The sequence below is a fragment of the Camelus bactrianus genome, chromosome 25, assembly GCF_048773025.1.
Source record: "Camelus bactrianus isolate YW-2024 breed Bactrian camel chromosome 25, ASM4877302v1, whole genome shotgun sequence".
Lineage (NCBI taxonomy): Eukaryota > Metazoa > Chordata > Mammalia > Artiodactyla > Camelidae > Camelus > Camelus bactrianus.
Window position 1 is genome coordinate 9568038 of NC_133563.1, and position 15655 is coordinate 9583692.

Here is a 15655-nt window from a genome sequence, read left to right on the forward strand (position 1 = left end):
ACTGTGTTGTCTTTCCTTCCCCAGCCGTCCTCCGATTTCTGTGACCGCAGGGGCCGTAACTGGTGCCTCTGAGCGGGCACCTAGTGCGGTCTCGGGGGCGTGGTGAGTATGTCTGTGGCACGAATGACCGTCCTTTGCAGTGAGGGCATCTCCAGGAGCAGCGGGCAGCACATTCTGTTTATTTCCCCTTGGACGCTAGGTAGGAGAAACAGGCACGGCAGTCTTTCCTACTGACCTTCGTCGCTCGGCAGCCCTAAACCACTTGACATCTGCGTCTTGAGTCACTCTGTCTTCACGACTCCTAAATAATAAACAAGTATTTGTGAAATCCCTGGTCGTATCCCTGTGTCTCTGTGGGCTTTGCGTTTCACTTTGTCCTCCAAGTTCAGGGCTCCGTGTTCTCGCCGCCTCTGCACACACATCACTCTCCGTGGAGAGCCCTCACCGCCGTGTGCTGGTCATCGCTGGATTGCCCTGTCTGTCCTCCCCTTGGACTGGCAGCTCCGTGAGGCTGGAGTCTGGCTTTCTTCTGTATCCCCAGTGCCTAACACTGTGTTTGACCTACTGTGGACTGTACGTTGATGTTTATAGAATGAATGAATGACTGAATGGATAAAAGGGATGAATGTGCGAAATGACCATATTTGTGGTGAGATCATCTTTAGGCATTTGTTTTCAGACATGGCTGGAGAAGTGAGGTCCTGTGGCCTGGGGTGCAGGGTGGTTGTAATTGGCATGTCGCTGAGACCTGTCATCTGGCCTTGACCACTGTCAATGTGGTGCCTTGCTAATGTGTTTCTCATCACCAAGTAAGACGCTCAGAAATAAAGAATGATCCTTGTGTGGATATAGCACTAAAAATGAGAGATCCGAAGGCTTGCAGGCATAGGGCTTGAAATGAATTAGGTCAGGCCTGGTAGTTATGTCAAAAATTCAAAAAATGGCTTTTAAGATGCAGCTCCTGGCAGTGGTGCCTTGCTTTCTGCAGGGCTGTTCTCTGTGGTGTGAAAGGCTTCAGGTCCCAGGTTTGAAGGTGAATGAAAACGTCAAGGGGATCAAATCAAACAAGAGTCAGATAATACATCAGATGAAACGGTTTTCAGAATACCTAGCTGTACAATTTAAGAACAGTGGGTTTAAAGTTTTCTGTTACATAAAAACAACACTTAGGGTATTGAATGAAAATAGCACTGAGAGTATAATACAGTGTGCTTCCTTTTCCCCCAGAGACCTCCTACTCATGTGGTTTCCACAAGTCTAGGTGCTGCCTTCAAACCCCTGGTCCACGATAACTCACCTTAAAACGGTGTATATTGACGTCACCACACTATATAAAAGGAGGCTAAACTTCGTCACTTATTCTCCTCCCTTTATTCCTCCCAAGATTTTATAATAAAATTACCGTTTTCAGTTCTCTTGAGCAGTGCTATCGTCTTTCGTCGTTTGCTTGATTTTCCACGTTTTCAGAGTCACGTCATTTTTGTTGTGTCTCTTGACACCTCATGCTGTGAAAGGAAGATGCCGGTGTCCTTACCGCCCTGCGTCCCTCCTGTCTCCTGTCTCACCGTTGCCAGCTCTTCTTTTACTTTTTCACTGAGTGAAAGCGTGTTCGTATTGATATTCTGTTCTGCAGGGAGGGATTTAACAATGGTTCAAAGGGAAAATTGAAAACCAAAGACAAGAAGTGACTTTCCTGAGGTCTTTTAGCTGGTTAGTGCTAGAGCTGGGACTAAAGCCTGGGGCTCTGGACTCTCAATCTAGTGGGCTTTCCAGGTGAACTCACTGACCTCATTCATCAGATGTTTACTGAATGCTTATTCCCTGCCAGGCACTACATTAGGTACGAGTAATGCAAAAATAATTAGAAGTTGTCTCAACTCTCATAATCTCACTCAGGTAGGAGAGACAGATGTGTAAACAAATAACTATGTTCCAGTGCAATAAGGCACAGAGGAAGGGGTTGCATGGCTTAATTTTTTATCCCACGGGTTAGAGGTGAGAAAAATTGACATAATTATTAGAAGTGACAGTTTTAACACGTTGAGGAGACAGTATTTCACCCAGTTAACTTATGCATGTTTGAAAACTAAGTGAGACTTTGCTGATGCCATTAAAGGGAAGTAGTTTAAATTGTCTGTTTTAAAATTGAATATAAAAGCAAAATTTTTATCAATTTATAATTATAAGTTATATAAGAAATCATGTTTTATGCATTCAACACTTTTTCTGTGAGAAGATCCAAATATTCTTCAGTTATCCTTATCGGTTTGTTTAGTATTTTGATTTTTAAGTCTAAGGCTTATGCTTTTTTTATAGATCTTCTTTATGGTGACCTGTGAAATTTTCCTTTTTTTTTCTTTTTTCTTCCTCTCTCAGATTTTCATCACCGTGAATTGCCTGAGCACAGATTTCTCCTCCCAAAAAGGGGTGAAAGGACTTCCTCTGATGATTCAGATTGACACATACAGTTATAATAATCGTAGCAATAAACCCATTCATAGAGCTTATTGCCAGATCAAGGTCTTCTGCGACAAAGTGAGTAAAAATGACAGTTTGTCATAAAGGTATTTTTGTTTTTAGATATTACTTTGAATGACATTTCCCCCTTGTCACCTTCTCTTGTCTAGTGGTGTCAAAATAATCACTTACCGACCACAGCGGGAGTGGTAATCTTTCATCCTCATTCCGATTAGATAGCAAGGGAGCCATCAGTCACCTGCGTTATGTTTTCTTTGTAGTCAGTCATTCTACCACTAATATAACGACTGATTGACGTTGCACTGTGCTGTGAGTCTGACTCACTTAGATAACTGAAATAAGGGATTAACAGTTTTTAGTAGGTATATAGATCCTGTCCCAGAACATATCAGTATAACCCTTATTATTTTATGAGTTAAATGGGTTCTCATCTAGAGCCTTTTGGAATGGAAATGGTACCAATAAAATAAGTTCATTCCTCAGGAGATTAGTTTTTGAATCTTCCTGAACTCCCCCATAAGAGACAGAACAATTAGAACAGCCAAGATTAAAATCCCATGATGATGTGACAGGAGACCCTTACAAACCCCAGATGTGAATGGGACCAAGCATCGACAATTTCAAGACCTGTGTGATGTCAGCGTCGTGAGGGAAAGTAGTGGGACCACTTGATGACCAAAGAACAGGGAACCTACAAAACTGATCCAGGGTACTGGAGAGTGAAGTGGACCACCTGAGGGCAGTACGTGAAACTGGGGTGGGAGGGTGTGAACTGTGCAGACTCCAGTTTACTGGTCGGTGCAAGGGGACAGAACATTGATGTGTTTGAAGGGTTTGGGGCTCTATAAACTCTGGAAAGGTATAAATGGAAGCTCTCTTCTAGGATAAAGTCCTGCTCTGAGAAAAGCCTCCTGAGAGTAGAATCCAAGTTAAATTGGACCAAAAAAAAAAAAAAAAAGTTCAAAGGAAAGAGAAGTTTCAAATAAAAAGGAAGAGGGGAAAGGATACAGAGTAGGCAGATATCAGGAAATACAAGACTATTTTTTTTTATCACTTTGTGAATACAGTTGAACAGGAACATGAGAGTCACGAAGCTAGACTACCCTAGCCCTCTCATTTCACTTAGAAATGACTAGCAGAAACAAAAGCAGTTGAATTCCATACAATGTCTCATGAAACAAAGATGAAAAACTGACTTCTGGTGGACAATGCTTGCCAGAAAGACTTGCCCACAAAACAGGTGAACTCTGTAGCCTAATGTTCCAAAATGAGCCAAATGAAACTGAGAAAAGTCATAGGAATGATGAAGAACAACATAAGTCACAATTTGAAAAACTCAGACATGGGATGTTCGGAGAACAGAATGACTTGAAAAGAGATCTGATAGAATCAGGAAAAAATTTAAAGCAAAAAATTAAAATATTTCAGAAGTAAAGACTACACTGCGAGCAACACAAGAGTGAATAAATATAGAAGATAATGCCTTAAGAGAAACACAGGTTGAAAAATAGCAGAATTTTAAAAATCAGAAGAAATGAAGAAACATGTAAGAGGAAATAATAGATACAGGAGCCATGTAAAGAAGAGCCAATAGACATACAATATGAATCTTTGAGGAAGTAACAGTGGAAAAGAAGAAATGCCAAAAGTGATAAACCAGGAAAACTTAAAATTAAAAGTGTATATATTTAAATGGCATACACGCTCTTGGGAAATTTGATTCAGGGTAGCCATATCAAATTGTTAAGCTGTTGGACTTTAAAAATATCCTTTGGGCATCTAAGAAATTTAAAATAAAGAATAAGTCATTTATAAGGAAACTTTTAATATCAAAGTTCTCAACAGCAACACCTTGCCAGAAGACAACGCTATTTAAAGTAATCAAGTAAAGAAAATGTAAGCCAAGGATTTTATGTCTAGCCAAGCTGATTTTCAAGTATAAAGACTACAGGCAAAAGCAAAACAAAATAAAACAAACACAAAACTACCAATGAACAAACAAGCAAAAATCCAGGGAATATGCTTCTTGGGGAATCTAGTAAAGAGCAAACTTTAGACAACCAATATGGTGGTAAAGGCACGGATAAAAGGACTGATGGTGCACATTAAGTGTAGATTTACTTACAGAGCTAATTTTAAATGATGCGGGAGACAGTCATGGCAGTCTATGTTCTGACAATGTAGACATAGTGCAATTATTTAAAAATTAGGGAGGATGGGAAGAGACTATGAAAAGTAGAATAAGGTGGTAACTGCCATAAGCGTTAACTGGACATAAAAGGGGAATTCAGATTAAATCCTGGGGAGAGGAGAAGAAGGGAAGAAAGAGGTTAGTGGCTAATTCGGAATTTCCCAGCATTCTTTTTTTTTTTTAATTGAAGTATACTTGATTTACAATGTTGTGTTAGTTTCTGGTATATAGCAGAGTGATTCAATTATACATATAAATATTCTTTTTCCTATTCTTTCATACTTTTAAAGGTGCTGCAGTCAGGTGTATCAAAGATAGACCATGCCATTAGGATGTCTGAGTTGTAGTTTAGCAGTGAAAGAGAGTAGGAAGAGGTGGGCGTTTGTGAACAGAAGGCAGAGACGGTCAGGAGAAGAGAGAAGGGAAACCATCGACTGGAACTGCACTGGGCTTAAAGACATGCATGCAGCCTGGCAGCAAATAGCTCTGAAACCCTGACAGCCTTTCAGGTTGTGATGATCTCAGTTAGTGCTAATCGTCAGAGTGGCACAGCCCTCTCAGGGACAGTCAGGTGGCCTCTATGTGGCCTCTACAGAGGCCATTTAAGTCGACAGACACAGTTGCGCGGATAAGAACACTGCCCGCGAGCACAAGTAACTCCCCAGAGTCACTTGGTGAGAAAGTCAAGGAGCTGGATGTAAATCCAGTTATGATTCCAGACTCATACTCCTTATATCTTTATTTTTTATTTTTTTATTTTTTTAACCTTTTTAAATTGAAGTACAGTCAGTTACAATGTGTCAATTTCTGGTATACAATACAATGTCCCAGTCATGCAGATACATATATATATTTTTCATATTCTTTTTCATTAAAGTTTATTATAAGATATTGAATATAGTTCCCTGTGCTATACAGAAGAAGCTTTTTTTAAAAATCTATTTTTATGTATAGTGGTTAACATTTGTAAATCTCAAACATATGTCTTTAATTCAGCATATTAAACATTATGAATGCATTTTCAAATGATGTACAACATGGAATTTTTAAAGTACAAATGGGAGCACATTTAAGCAATTTGAATTCCCTTACTTTATCCCAAAAATTTCAAGGGAGATGGTACAATCCCCCTCCATGACTTTCCTTCTTGAAAGTGAGGAGTAAGATTAAGAGCAAGGAGAAAGGGAGGGAAGGATGGAACAGAAGCCCCGGGCTGTCCATTTACCTTTATGTCATAGTTGGAATTGAAAGTAGGAAAGAGAGGGCTTAAGGCACACTCATATAATTATTTTTCTCAACAGAGTTGTTCCAATAAATAGTAAAAATTAAAACAAAACAAGAATGCAGAGTGAATAGAGATTGTTGTATTATTGCATTGTTGCTCATTTATGTTCTAGAATGAGAGGGACTCTAAGAAGTTAGTGATGTAAAGAGTTGCTAGTGGGTAGTATTTACTTCACACGTCCTGATGTGGAGAGAAAACCCATAAGGAAGAAATCTCACGGGACAAGCAGGGTGTATTAAGCTTAACCGTTATTAATTTTTCTGATAAGCTAGACATAAAATCTTTTATTATAATTTGTTATCATATTTCCAGCTCTAATCTCAAAATCCAGACAAAACTCACTCCTAGGAGGTTGAAAAGAGAAACAGTTTAATTCTTGCACTTTGAACTTTCTTCTAAAGCAAAAAAATTAAGAGCTATTCCGTTTTAAATTTCCCAATCACAGTCCAAAGTTTTAAACAGATGGACTTCTGTACTATTTTTAGTTCCCAAGCTTGATTTCTAATTAATGCACCTGTGAAACTGCAGATGAAATTAAAGGCTTTCTCTAACTTTTTTTTTGATATTATGATACTTCTATTGAAATACATATGTTTGGGAATTTAAAAAAATTCAGGATCTGTCTATTAGCTTTGCCTACATCAATACTTATATGCATATCTGTATATTTAATTACTTCCATTATCTCTCATGAAAAACAAGAATTTCATTACTGCAAACAACTATATATTGTTCAGAACTTGAGAATAAAGCCGCATTCTCTTTAATTTTTTTCTCTTTATTAATTCTTGTTTAGAATGATCTTGGAGGCAATGGCTGTTAAAGATTATGAAGAGCTAAGGAATCTGCCCCTTGGTGTTTTCTTGGTACTTGGCCAACTTTAGGTTGACGCCACAGTCTTAAAATAAATTTAAGAGAAACAATTTAAGAGTCAAATAAAAAAACAAAGATCACCTCTCAAGAGGTGGCAAAAGTGATCACAAGATAATCAGGAACTACTCAGGCATATTTTTCAAATTTAACCCTCCGTAGTGAACATATAGGTGGGGGAAATTATTCCAAATGATAAATTTGGTGTTTGTAGCAAATTATACTCTTCTGGAAGAACTAGATTTCTTTGCACTTTAGTAAGAGTGGAAAGAATGTTTTCTAGAAGCTGTGGGTCACAGATAATCACAGGAAAGAAAGGAATTCTTGGAAGGTCATGTTCAAGGACACTTTCTCCATTTTAATTGAATGTATCAAAGCCTCCCCGGGTCATCGTGAAGTCAAAGCTTCATTTTAGAAATGAGAACTGTGGTTCTCCTAAATTTGAAAACTATCAGAATTATTTTCTAGTGCTGATATCTGGGCCTTCTGGGCAGGAAATTTCTTACATAGATGTGGCTCCAAGACTAGGCTCTACGGAGATCTACTCTTTTGTTTTAATCCTTTGGGTTTGGCTTATCAAAAAATACCTGTAAAAAAGTAAGCTGGTGACTCTATTTTCTAAAAATTGACGTTGAACATACATAAATCCAGAAACAGATTAGTTCTAGACGTTTTCCTCATAGAAATAGCACAAAACAAAACACTAATTTAGAAACAAAATTGTTTGACAAATCTTGGGCTGTATCTTGGGTGAGCTGTAATTTATATAGGTAAAGTTCCACATTTCTACTTACACTGAATACTATATTTACAGAACCTCAAATATGTAGAAAAAAATGTCTTACATGGACACAACAGAAAAATGAAAAATAGGGGCCTTTTGCTTATATTTCACACCCACTTGAACAAGGTAATGTCTGTGCATTTAACCCTCTATTTTTTGAAAATATTATATGTTATCTGGCCAAAAAAAAAAAAAACAAAAAACTCTACAAAACCTTAGTATATCTTGAAGAGACTTCCAGAGGAAATATTTCTATATTTTAGCTCTTTCTTTGTATGAATTTCCACGGTTTATAAATATCAGTGACAATTCAAAACTTAAAAGTGAAGCACTGTGAGATAATTATTCCCTTTTGGTAGTAAGAAGTTTTTTGACAAAAAAATGCATATTTAAAATATCTGGTTAAAATATTTTAACTATCCAAATCTTACCTATGTAAAGCTATTAGAACTCACCGGGCACAGGGTAAGTGCCACGTAAGGGATTGGCTGTAATCACTCATTCTTCAAGAATCAGCTCTAAAGCCATGTCCTTTATGATGCCACAAATTCCCGTGGTGTCATGGCCTTACTTTGGCCAGAATTGGGAGTCTGCTTTTTTAAAAGTTTGATAAGCAAAACATATATTTCAATGTTTCAATTCAAACCATTTGTGTGTCCTTTTCTGGGAATTGCCTCTTTCACGACTCTTGTTCATTTTTTTATTGGCATGGTAGTTGCTTTTTACATTTGAATCATTATTTACATATTAATGAGGTAATTTACATGATATTTTATTGCAAGTTTTATCACCAATTTGTCCTTTGCTTTTTAATTGATTTGCGTGTGTGTGTAACAGAAGGATTAAATTTTTATACTCTCAAATCCATCTCTTTTATACTTGGTAAGTTGGGGGCAGTTTCTAGAGGTAGAGTTGCTGGCCAGTCCACACTTTACTAGTTTTGAAATACGCTGCCACAAAGGGCAGGAACAGGAAATGCACATGTCAAATCTAGGGGAGGAGTTTCGGCTGGGAGGTGTCTACCTGGGTGTCACCTGTCTAGAATGTCGTAGAAAAATAAGTGAAGATCAATTCTTCTGCCGCAAGAATGGAGAGAGAGAAAGGAAAAGGCAACTGTGTTGGAACGTCTGTATTTGGGGAGTCAGAAGAGGAAGATGAGTTAGCAAAGCTGACATAGAAGAATGACCAGAAAGAGAAGAGGCTAACTGAAAAATCATCGTAGGCCAGGAAGGCAAGAGACATAACGTGATGGTCAACTGGTTAAGTCAGATGGATTTGGCAAGAGAAGCCAATGAAAAAGTCAGATTACAAGGAACAGAGGGGCAAAAAGGAGGTGAACAGACCAAACTCTTCTCTATTTGGTTGAATGAGCACCATCTCCAACAGCATATGAACATAGTAAAGCAAAACCCAAAATCATACTCGTATGGACCAAGTGATCTTACATCCTGTGCAGTTTCCTTACGCCCTCCTTCATTTCACTACCGTGATGATTTTTGAAAGTTCCATACCAGTGAGCAAAGGAAAAGCTGTATAGGGAATTCACGCTCAAGTCTAATGCCCTCTCCGTGCCTAGGAATGAGGTTGACGGGCCAATGCTTCGTCCTATGACGTTTTATTACAATCACTAAAGGTACTGAAGCGGCTTCACTGGGATAGGGAACTGGGTCTGGTCTTTCTGTAGGGAGTGAAAACTAGAGTTGTTTAAATAGGCAAGATACCAAAAAGGGGGGGAAACCTGGGGGAAGTGGCTCCCTTGGAAGCCAGCAATGTAGGGTAGACGAAGGGCCGGTCTCCACCTTCAGAGCCGAGGCCTGGCCTCACCGGAGGGAAGGGGATGGAGCCACCTGCTCTCCTGCCCACGTGTGGTTTCTCGCCCCTGTGACTTGTGCGCAGAAGGTCTTTTTTGCATGCTCTGGTCACATGTGCGGCTTTGTCTGCATTTGTTTTTCCCTGTCAGGGAGCAGAAAGAAAAATCCGAGATGAAGAGAGAAAGCAGAACAGGAAGAAGGGGAAAGGCCAGGCCTCCCAAACCCAGTGCAACAACTGTGAGTGTGGCTGCCGAGGGGTGGGCCTCGCTGCCCTGGGTCCCTGGGGAACGGGTGGAAAGGAGGGGGTTGCAAGTAAAACGCAGACATGCGAGGGCCGGCTTTCTTCTCCCTAGCAGTGGAGGCTGGGTGAGCCATCCCTGTGAGAAGCAGACAGAATCACATGATCACAGTGTTTGAGCAAGGAGGGGCTTTTCTAATATGGAGAGACCAACCCCCTCCTTCTGCAGACAAGGAATCTAGGGCTCAGAGAGGGACAGGGGGGCGAGGGAACCGGAGCTCCCCGTCGGGAGATCTCACTCGAAGTCCCGCTCTTTCTGTTAGTTTGGTGGTAGGAGAGGAGAGGCTTTTAAGCTGTGTTCACATCTTGGCATTTGGGAAACTTCAGAGGAGACAATCAGGAATTCTGGCTAAGACTAGAGCTTACAGGTGAGAGCTCTCAGTCGTTCGTAGCCCGCTCATGTGTGGGTTTTGTGATCGTGTCCAGCCTCTGATGGGAAGTTGGCAGCGATACCCTTACAGAAGAAGAGCGACATCACCTACTTCAAAACGATGCCCGATCTGCACTCCCAGCCAGTCCTCTTCATACCCGACGTTCACTTTGCAAACCTGCAGAGGACAGGACAGGTATGGCCTTACCTGCTAACATCCACTTGCCGTCCATCCGTGGGGCTAGCAGAGCCTTCAGATAGCATCACTTCAGGCACTGTTGACTTTAAAAATAAAACCTCCACTCCATGCATTGGGCAAAAAGTCAGTCATTTCCTACAGAAAATGGAATTTTTATAGAAAGGAACATCTCAGGGGAGGAAACCGACTTAGTAAGGGGAAGAAGACAGTGAGCTGTTATCTGTGAAGTGTTGACAAAGAAGTGAAAGAGGAAGAAAGTAAGGAGGCTGGTAACCTTTAAGAAAAGTTTTCTTTTGTTATTTTTGTCATGTGGGATCCGCCTGATGCAATGGAGCTCCATCTACTGGTGGGAAGTTGTACCTGTAACTTTTAACAGTGGCACAAGAGGAAGAATTCTTTGATTAAATAAAACTCTATCAACAAATTTTCCCTTAGTAAATTAACAGTTACTCTTGAATAGGTAAGTTATTCTACACCAAAAGAAAAGTGAGATTGTAGACAAGACTTTAAAAAAATAGTTTCTGTCTTCTAGGTATATGTACAAGTGAAATTATGGAGATAATATTATAATAACATAAATGCCCAATAGGTAACTCTTTTGGTAGCTCAAGTTGGTGAAATATTATGCATCCACTAAAATTATAATTATGGAAAGGATGTAGCAACACAGGAACCAGTTATGATAGTGTTTAGTGGGGATAAAAAATAGAATACCCATTTGTGTCTATACTGTGATTCCAAATACGTACCTGATATTCATCAGGAAAAATTGTGATACCTGATGAGTAGGGTTATGAGATGGGTGATTGTTTTTCTTTTAGTAATATTGTTAGTGTTATTTATTTTATGTGATAAATTAAAATTGTGTGGGAAAAAAAACTACTTCCCTAGCATTAGGCAGAGTTGCCTTTCACCAAACCAGTAGGTTTAGTGACTCTAGCGTTGATTAGTTTTTGTTTAAAAGCCAAGTCCTCTGAGGAAAGGTCCATTTCAAGAAATAGGTGCTTCCTGACACATTCAAGTTTTTCTTCCATTCAAAGACACTCGCTGGAATTCTCCTCTTAGTCTGAGAGGAGAAATCATTATTGGCTTAACTTTCTCTTGAGGAAGTTTGTCCCCTGTGTCACTTCATTATATGTATGAGACAAAGCTGTTACACAACCAGGACTTTTCTGTCGCTGTTCTTGACACAACATGGTAACAAAATACCTATAGATTTTTTCTTAGAGCGCATTCCACTAAAATTTAACTTTCCCATCTTGTCTTACTTGTTTGATAGGAAAAGGACCCAAAGAAGAAAGGAAGATGTTATGATTTATTAAGATATGCGTGCTGGCACCTAATTTTATTTATTTCAAATTCCCCATAACATGGTGGTGACTTGTGTGTTTACAGTCTTTGCCTGTGGGATTTTTTTTGAAGCTAGGTGTCCACACTTTCCAGAAGAGAGGAGAGAATTGAGTTAAATTGCTCTTATTGTTTACTGTCATGATTCTGGCTTCAGCCCCGTGTCAAAGCTGACAGCCTGACCTGTTTTCTTGGCAAGATTCCCCTGAAATACACAAAGCTGTAAATGAGTCTTCAGAGAAAATGTGACCAAATCTGGCTGCTCGGGACTGTCAGTCCTCTGGCCTCATTTGCCCCCTCCGTGTCCTGAACTGGGCTCCTAGACTGTGGCTGAATCAGAAAGAAGGCGTAGTCTTCACAGTTTGTTGGTTTCAGTGGTCTGTAAGGCAGCCCAGTTAGAGTCCTCTGGGGCATCGGCAAAGGGTCCTGCTGTCTGGGCACCACCCTTGAAGAGCCTCAGGCTTTGCCTGTGGCCTTGGAGTCAGAGTTAAGGGGGTCAGTGAGGGAGCCTGCCAGAGCCGGGCCACAAAGGAACACACTCTTTTGTGCCCTGGAACAACACGTGACTATCCTCTGGTTGATCAGCTTTCTTGGTCAAAAGACAGGAGCACCTATGGAGGCTGGCTGGGACTTTGAAGGTTGCCTTTTCTTAGAAGCGCTGGGAGCCTTGGGAGACGGGTCCAGGGGCAGGAGGGAAGAGGGCAGTGCCGTGGCGCTGGAAGTAGCAGGGGGCAGGGGTTGGCTAGCTTTAACGTGCAAAGCAAGAGCCAGCCATGGCTGGTCAAAGGCTGGGCCAGCTTTACCATGAGGGAGCAGGGTGGGCAGGAAAGGAAGGCAGGTGATAGTGGGCAGCTCAGGAACCACCGCAAGCGTGAGCCTGGTAAAATCAGCCCAGGGCAGCTCTGCACAACTTCAGAGCACGCAGCCGTCTAGCTTTCATGGTCAGTGAGCACCCCAGGCCATGTGGAAGGCCCATCAGCTGTGGTCACCCAAAGACACGGGCTGGGGAGCAGGTATTTTCACTGTCGGCCCGCATGTCCTCTCCTTCCTCATTACCTCATTGATGCACTAGTAGGTTGGAATAGTCATCAGACGGTTATCAAAACCTTGTACGAGGGCGTGAGCCCAACGTGCAGGCACAGTGGAGATCCTGTCTCCCACTCCTTGCACTGAAGCCCTGATAGTCATGTGGCCTTCGTTGGGAATGCCTTTAAAAGCAAGTGATATGGGGAGCTTGGGAGAAACTGTGGGATGCAGAGGCATCACGCTGCTGGGTAATGGGTACTTTGCAGGTATCAGCCTTCCTTTAGGCATCTGAACCCCAGGAGGACCTCATTCCCCCACACACACTCTCAAGAACCATCTCCCCACTCATGGCTGGTAAACCATCCTCCCCCAAATCACGGGCACTCTTGATGAGAATTCAGGTTCCCACGTTCCATTTCAGGTCTTTGAAATTAAAATCCGCCCCCTCCGGGGGGGGGGGGCTCATGGAATTTGCATTTATGACAAAGTCTCCAGATAGTTCTTATGCACTCGAAAGTTTGAGAAACACTGTTTAGAAATTAAATTCGTGCAAGAAGCCCTGCAAGTGACCAAGGAGAAACTAGGTCATTACGTGCGGCGGGGAGGAATGACAGTGCGAGGGTGTTGATAGGAGGGGCCGTTCAGGAGCCAGGAAGATGCTTAAGAGGAGGCCGCTTCCAGCTTGGGGTCCCTAGTCACCTTTGCAGAGAGCCGTCCTTTACCCTGATACCCAGTTGTGTGTGCAGTGCCATGGCCCAGACTCTCTCGCTCACGTGGGTCACTCAGTGTGCATTGCGGTGGTCCCGTTACTAGCACATCCCAACGACAGGTGCTCCGATGCCACACTGAGACTTAGGGTGGTGAGGAGGAAGCTTCTTATCTTCACTGTTTTCTGTTTAAGAAGAAACGACATGCTGAATGCATAGCTGAAGTTGAAAGAAAACAGGGGAAATCCCCAAGGACTAAACCAAAAAAAAATTTTTTTTAAAAAGAAACAAAGTATACAGTACAATAGACACTAAGAAAATTTAAGAGGAAGAAGTTCCCGGTGGAAATCCAGGCTAGTGACTAGCATGACTCATTCCCAAAAAGTTCCAGGTAACTAGCTTTGTTATATAACTAAGTCTGGGCTTGGCAGCATCGCGGGGACTGCCGAGAGCCTTTGAGGAAGTTTGCACAGAGGTTGTCAGTCTAGGCACGGCTGTTCCACTCCCAGGTGGCTGTGGCAGGGACAGCGATGAAATGTCCTAGAACCAGAGGTGACTTTCAAAGGTCGTGTGTGAATGTGGGATACTAGAGTGTTGTTCTTCACCCAAACAAAAATATTCCTGAAGCACACAGTTGAAGCTCACAAAAGGCTACCCACAATTAATTTTCATAAATAACTGAGTCAAGAGGACTTAACATACGTAGCAGATTCCCTCTGGATTTCTTGAGTCGCATCAAATAATAAGGATGCTTCATTATTTGTTCAAATCTGATTCTGCCTGCCTCCATGCTGACCACCTAAAGAAGTCTCTTTTCTGAGGTCTGCCTTCTGATCAGAATACCTCTTAGAGTGAAATGACCTTCCCCAGCCTGAAGATAGCTGACTCCTGGATTTTTGTGGTTATGGGATGCCAGGGTAACCGAGGACCCTTTGGGGAATAAACAGAGATCTGGGGTTACTGCCGGGGGACCCTCTTGCTCCCCTCCCCTCGCCAAAGCGCACTGCCTGGAGTCAGTTCCCCTGCGGGCCGGATGGGATCGGTTACTCACAGGCCCTGCTCCAAGACCTTTCTAAACAGTGATTTTTAGATCTTCCTTAAATATTTCCTCATTGTCAAACCCAAGATCTGGCTTAGGGGCTATAGGGAGTTGATTAAAATCTAAGAATTAACCCCAGGGAGGCTATGAGAAGGTTAAATTTGTATTAGACACACATGCACAGCATCATTAAACAGGTTTGTCTTTTGTCTTTTTCAAGAGACAGTGTAATGCACAGGAAGGCCTGTGCGTCATGGAATGTATTTCCCTTTCTGGTGTGTGACCGGCAGTAAGCCTGTTGTTTTGTTCCACAGGTGTATTACAACACGGATGATGAACGAGAAGGGTAAGACACTCAGCCCTTTCACTAAAACACCCGAAGTCAGTCTGTGTCAGTAGAAATGGGTTTCCAGGCACAGGGGAACGGGGGCGGGGAGGGGGAACTCCTTCTCAGCTCTGGACGCAGAGCTAAGAAAGGCTTGATTCTGGTCAACATCTGGGAGGAAGCTGGGCGAGACCATTCTCCTTCCCAGTCTCTCTTACCCTCTCTCCTTCCTATGATCTGCCTTTGAATAGCTAGCTATGTTTTGAAGTCATACATCCCTCCAGTTCCACCCTTTTGTTGATAATCCAGTTACTGCAATCTTTGGCCCCAACACAAGATCAAGCCGAGCTCGAGGCAGAAGCCAGGGAGACAGGCTGTCCTACCCTGTGCTCCCTGGGCCCCCTGCACGCACCTCCTGGAGCCCTTCCTTGGGGACGTGAGCTGGGTGGTCTCGGGTGAGGCTAGTTTGGATGGGAGCCGAGAAGGCTGAAGATCATGTCACTGTCCTTAGGACTGTAGGTAAGAGAGGGGCTACGCAGGGCACTAAAGCCTCCCAGCATCTTGCACATCAAGTCTCTGCCTCGTGCCTTTCTATGCACTAGTTCACTGTGTAGACTCCTAGATCCAAAAAGGAACCTTCGAGGTCATTTAGCTGAGCTCGTCTCCTCAGCAGTGTGACACCATGCACCGCATCCTTAGTAGGTGGTCAGCCAGCTTCCAGTCGAATGTCCCCAGTGGTGGGAATAATCTGGGTGGTCTCACCCTGTATGTGAGGCGAGAGTCTCGCCCTGTGTACAAGGTGGCTCACTGCACTGCGGTACAGCTCCAGCTCCGGAGAGTCTGTCTGTTGAACTGACGTCTGCCTTCTTTTGACTGATACCCAGTGGCTCTGGTTCTGCTCTCTGGATAAGTGTCATCCTTGCCT

General features: G+C 42.3%; 1 protein-coding gene across 5 annotated transcripts in view; it reads left to right on the plus strand.

The window, feature by feature from the left end:
* Positions 1-15655, plus strand: part of GRHL2 (grainyhead like transcription factor 2) — a 143031-nt gene that overhangs the window by 101552 nt on the left and 25824 nt on the right. For all 5 annotated transcript variants that reach the window (XM_045517228.2, XM_045517230.2, XM_010955781.3 and 2 more), the window contains exons 9-12: positions 2377-2535; positions 9569-9656; positions 10144-10283; positions 14720-14751. In XM_045517228.2, the coding sequence (XP_045373184.1) occupies positions 2377-2535; positions 9569-9656; positions 10144-10283; positions 14720-14751 (419 nt within the window). The remainder of the gene's footprint in view (positions 1-2376; positions 2536-9568; positions 9657-10143; positions 10284-14719; positions 14752-15655) is intronic.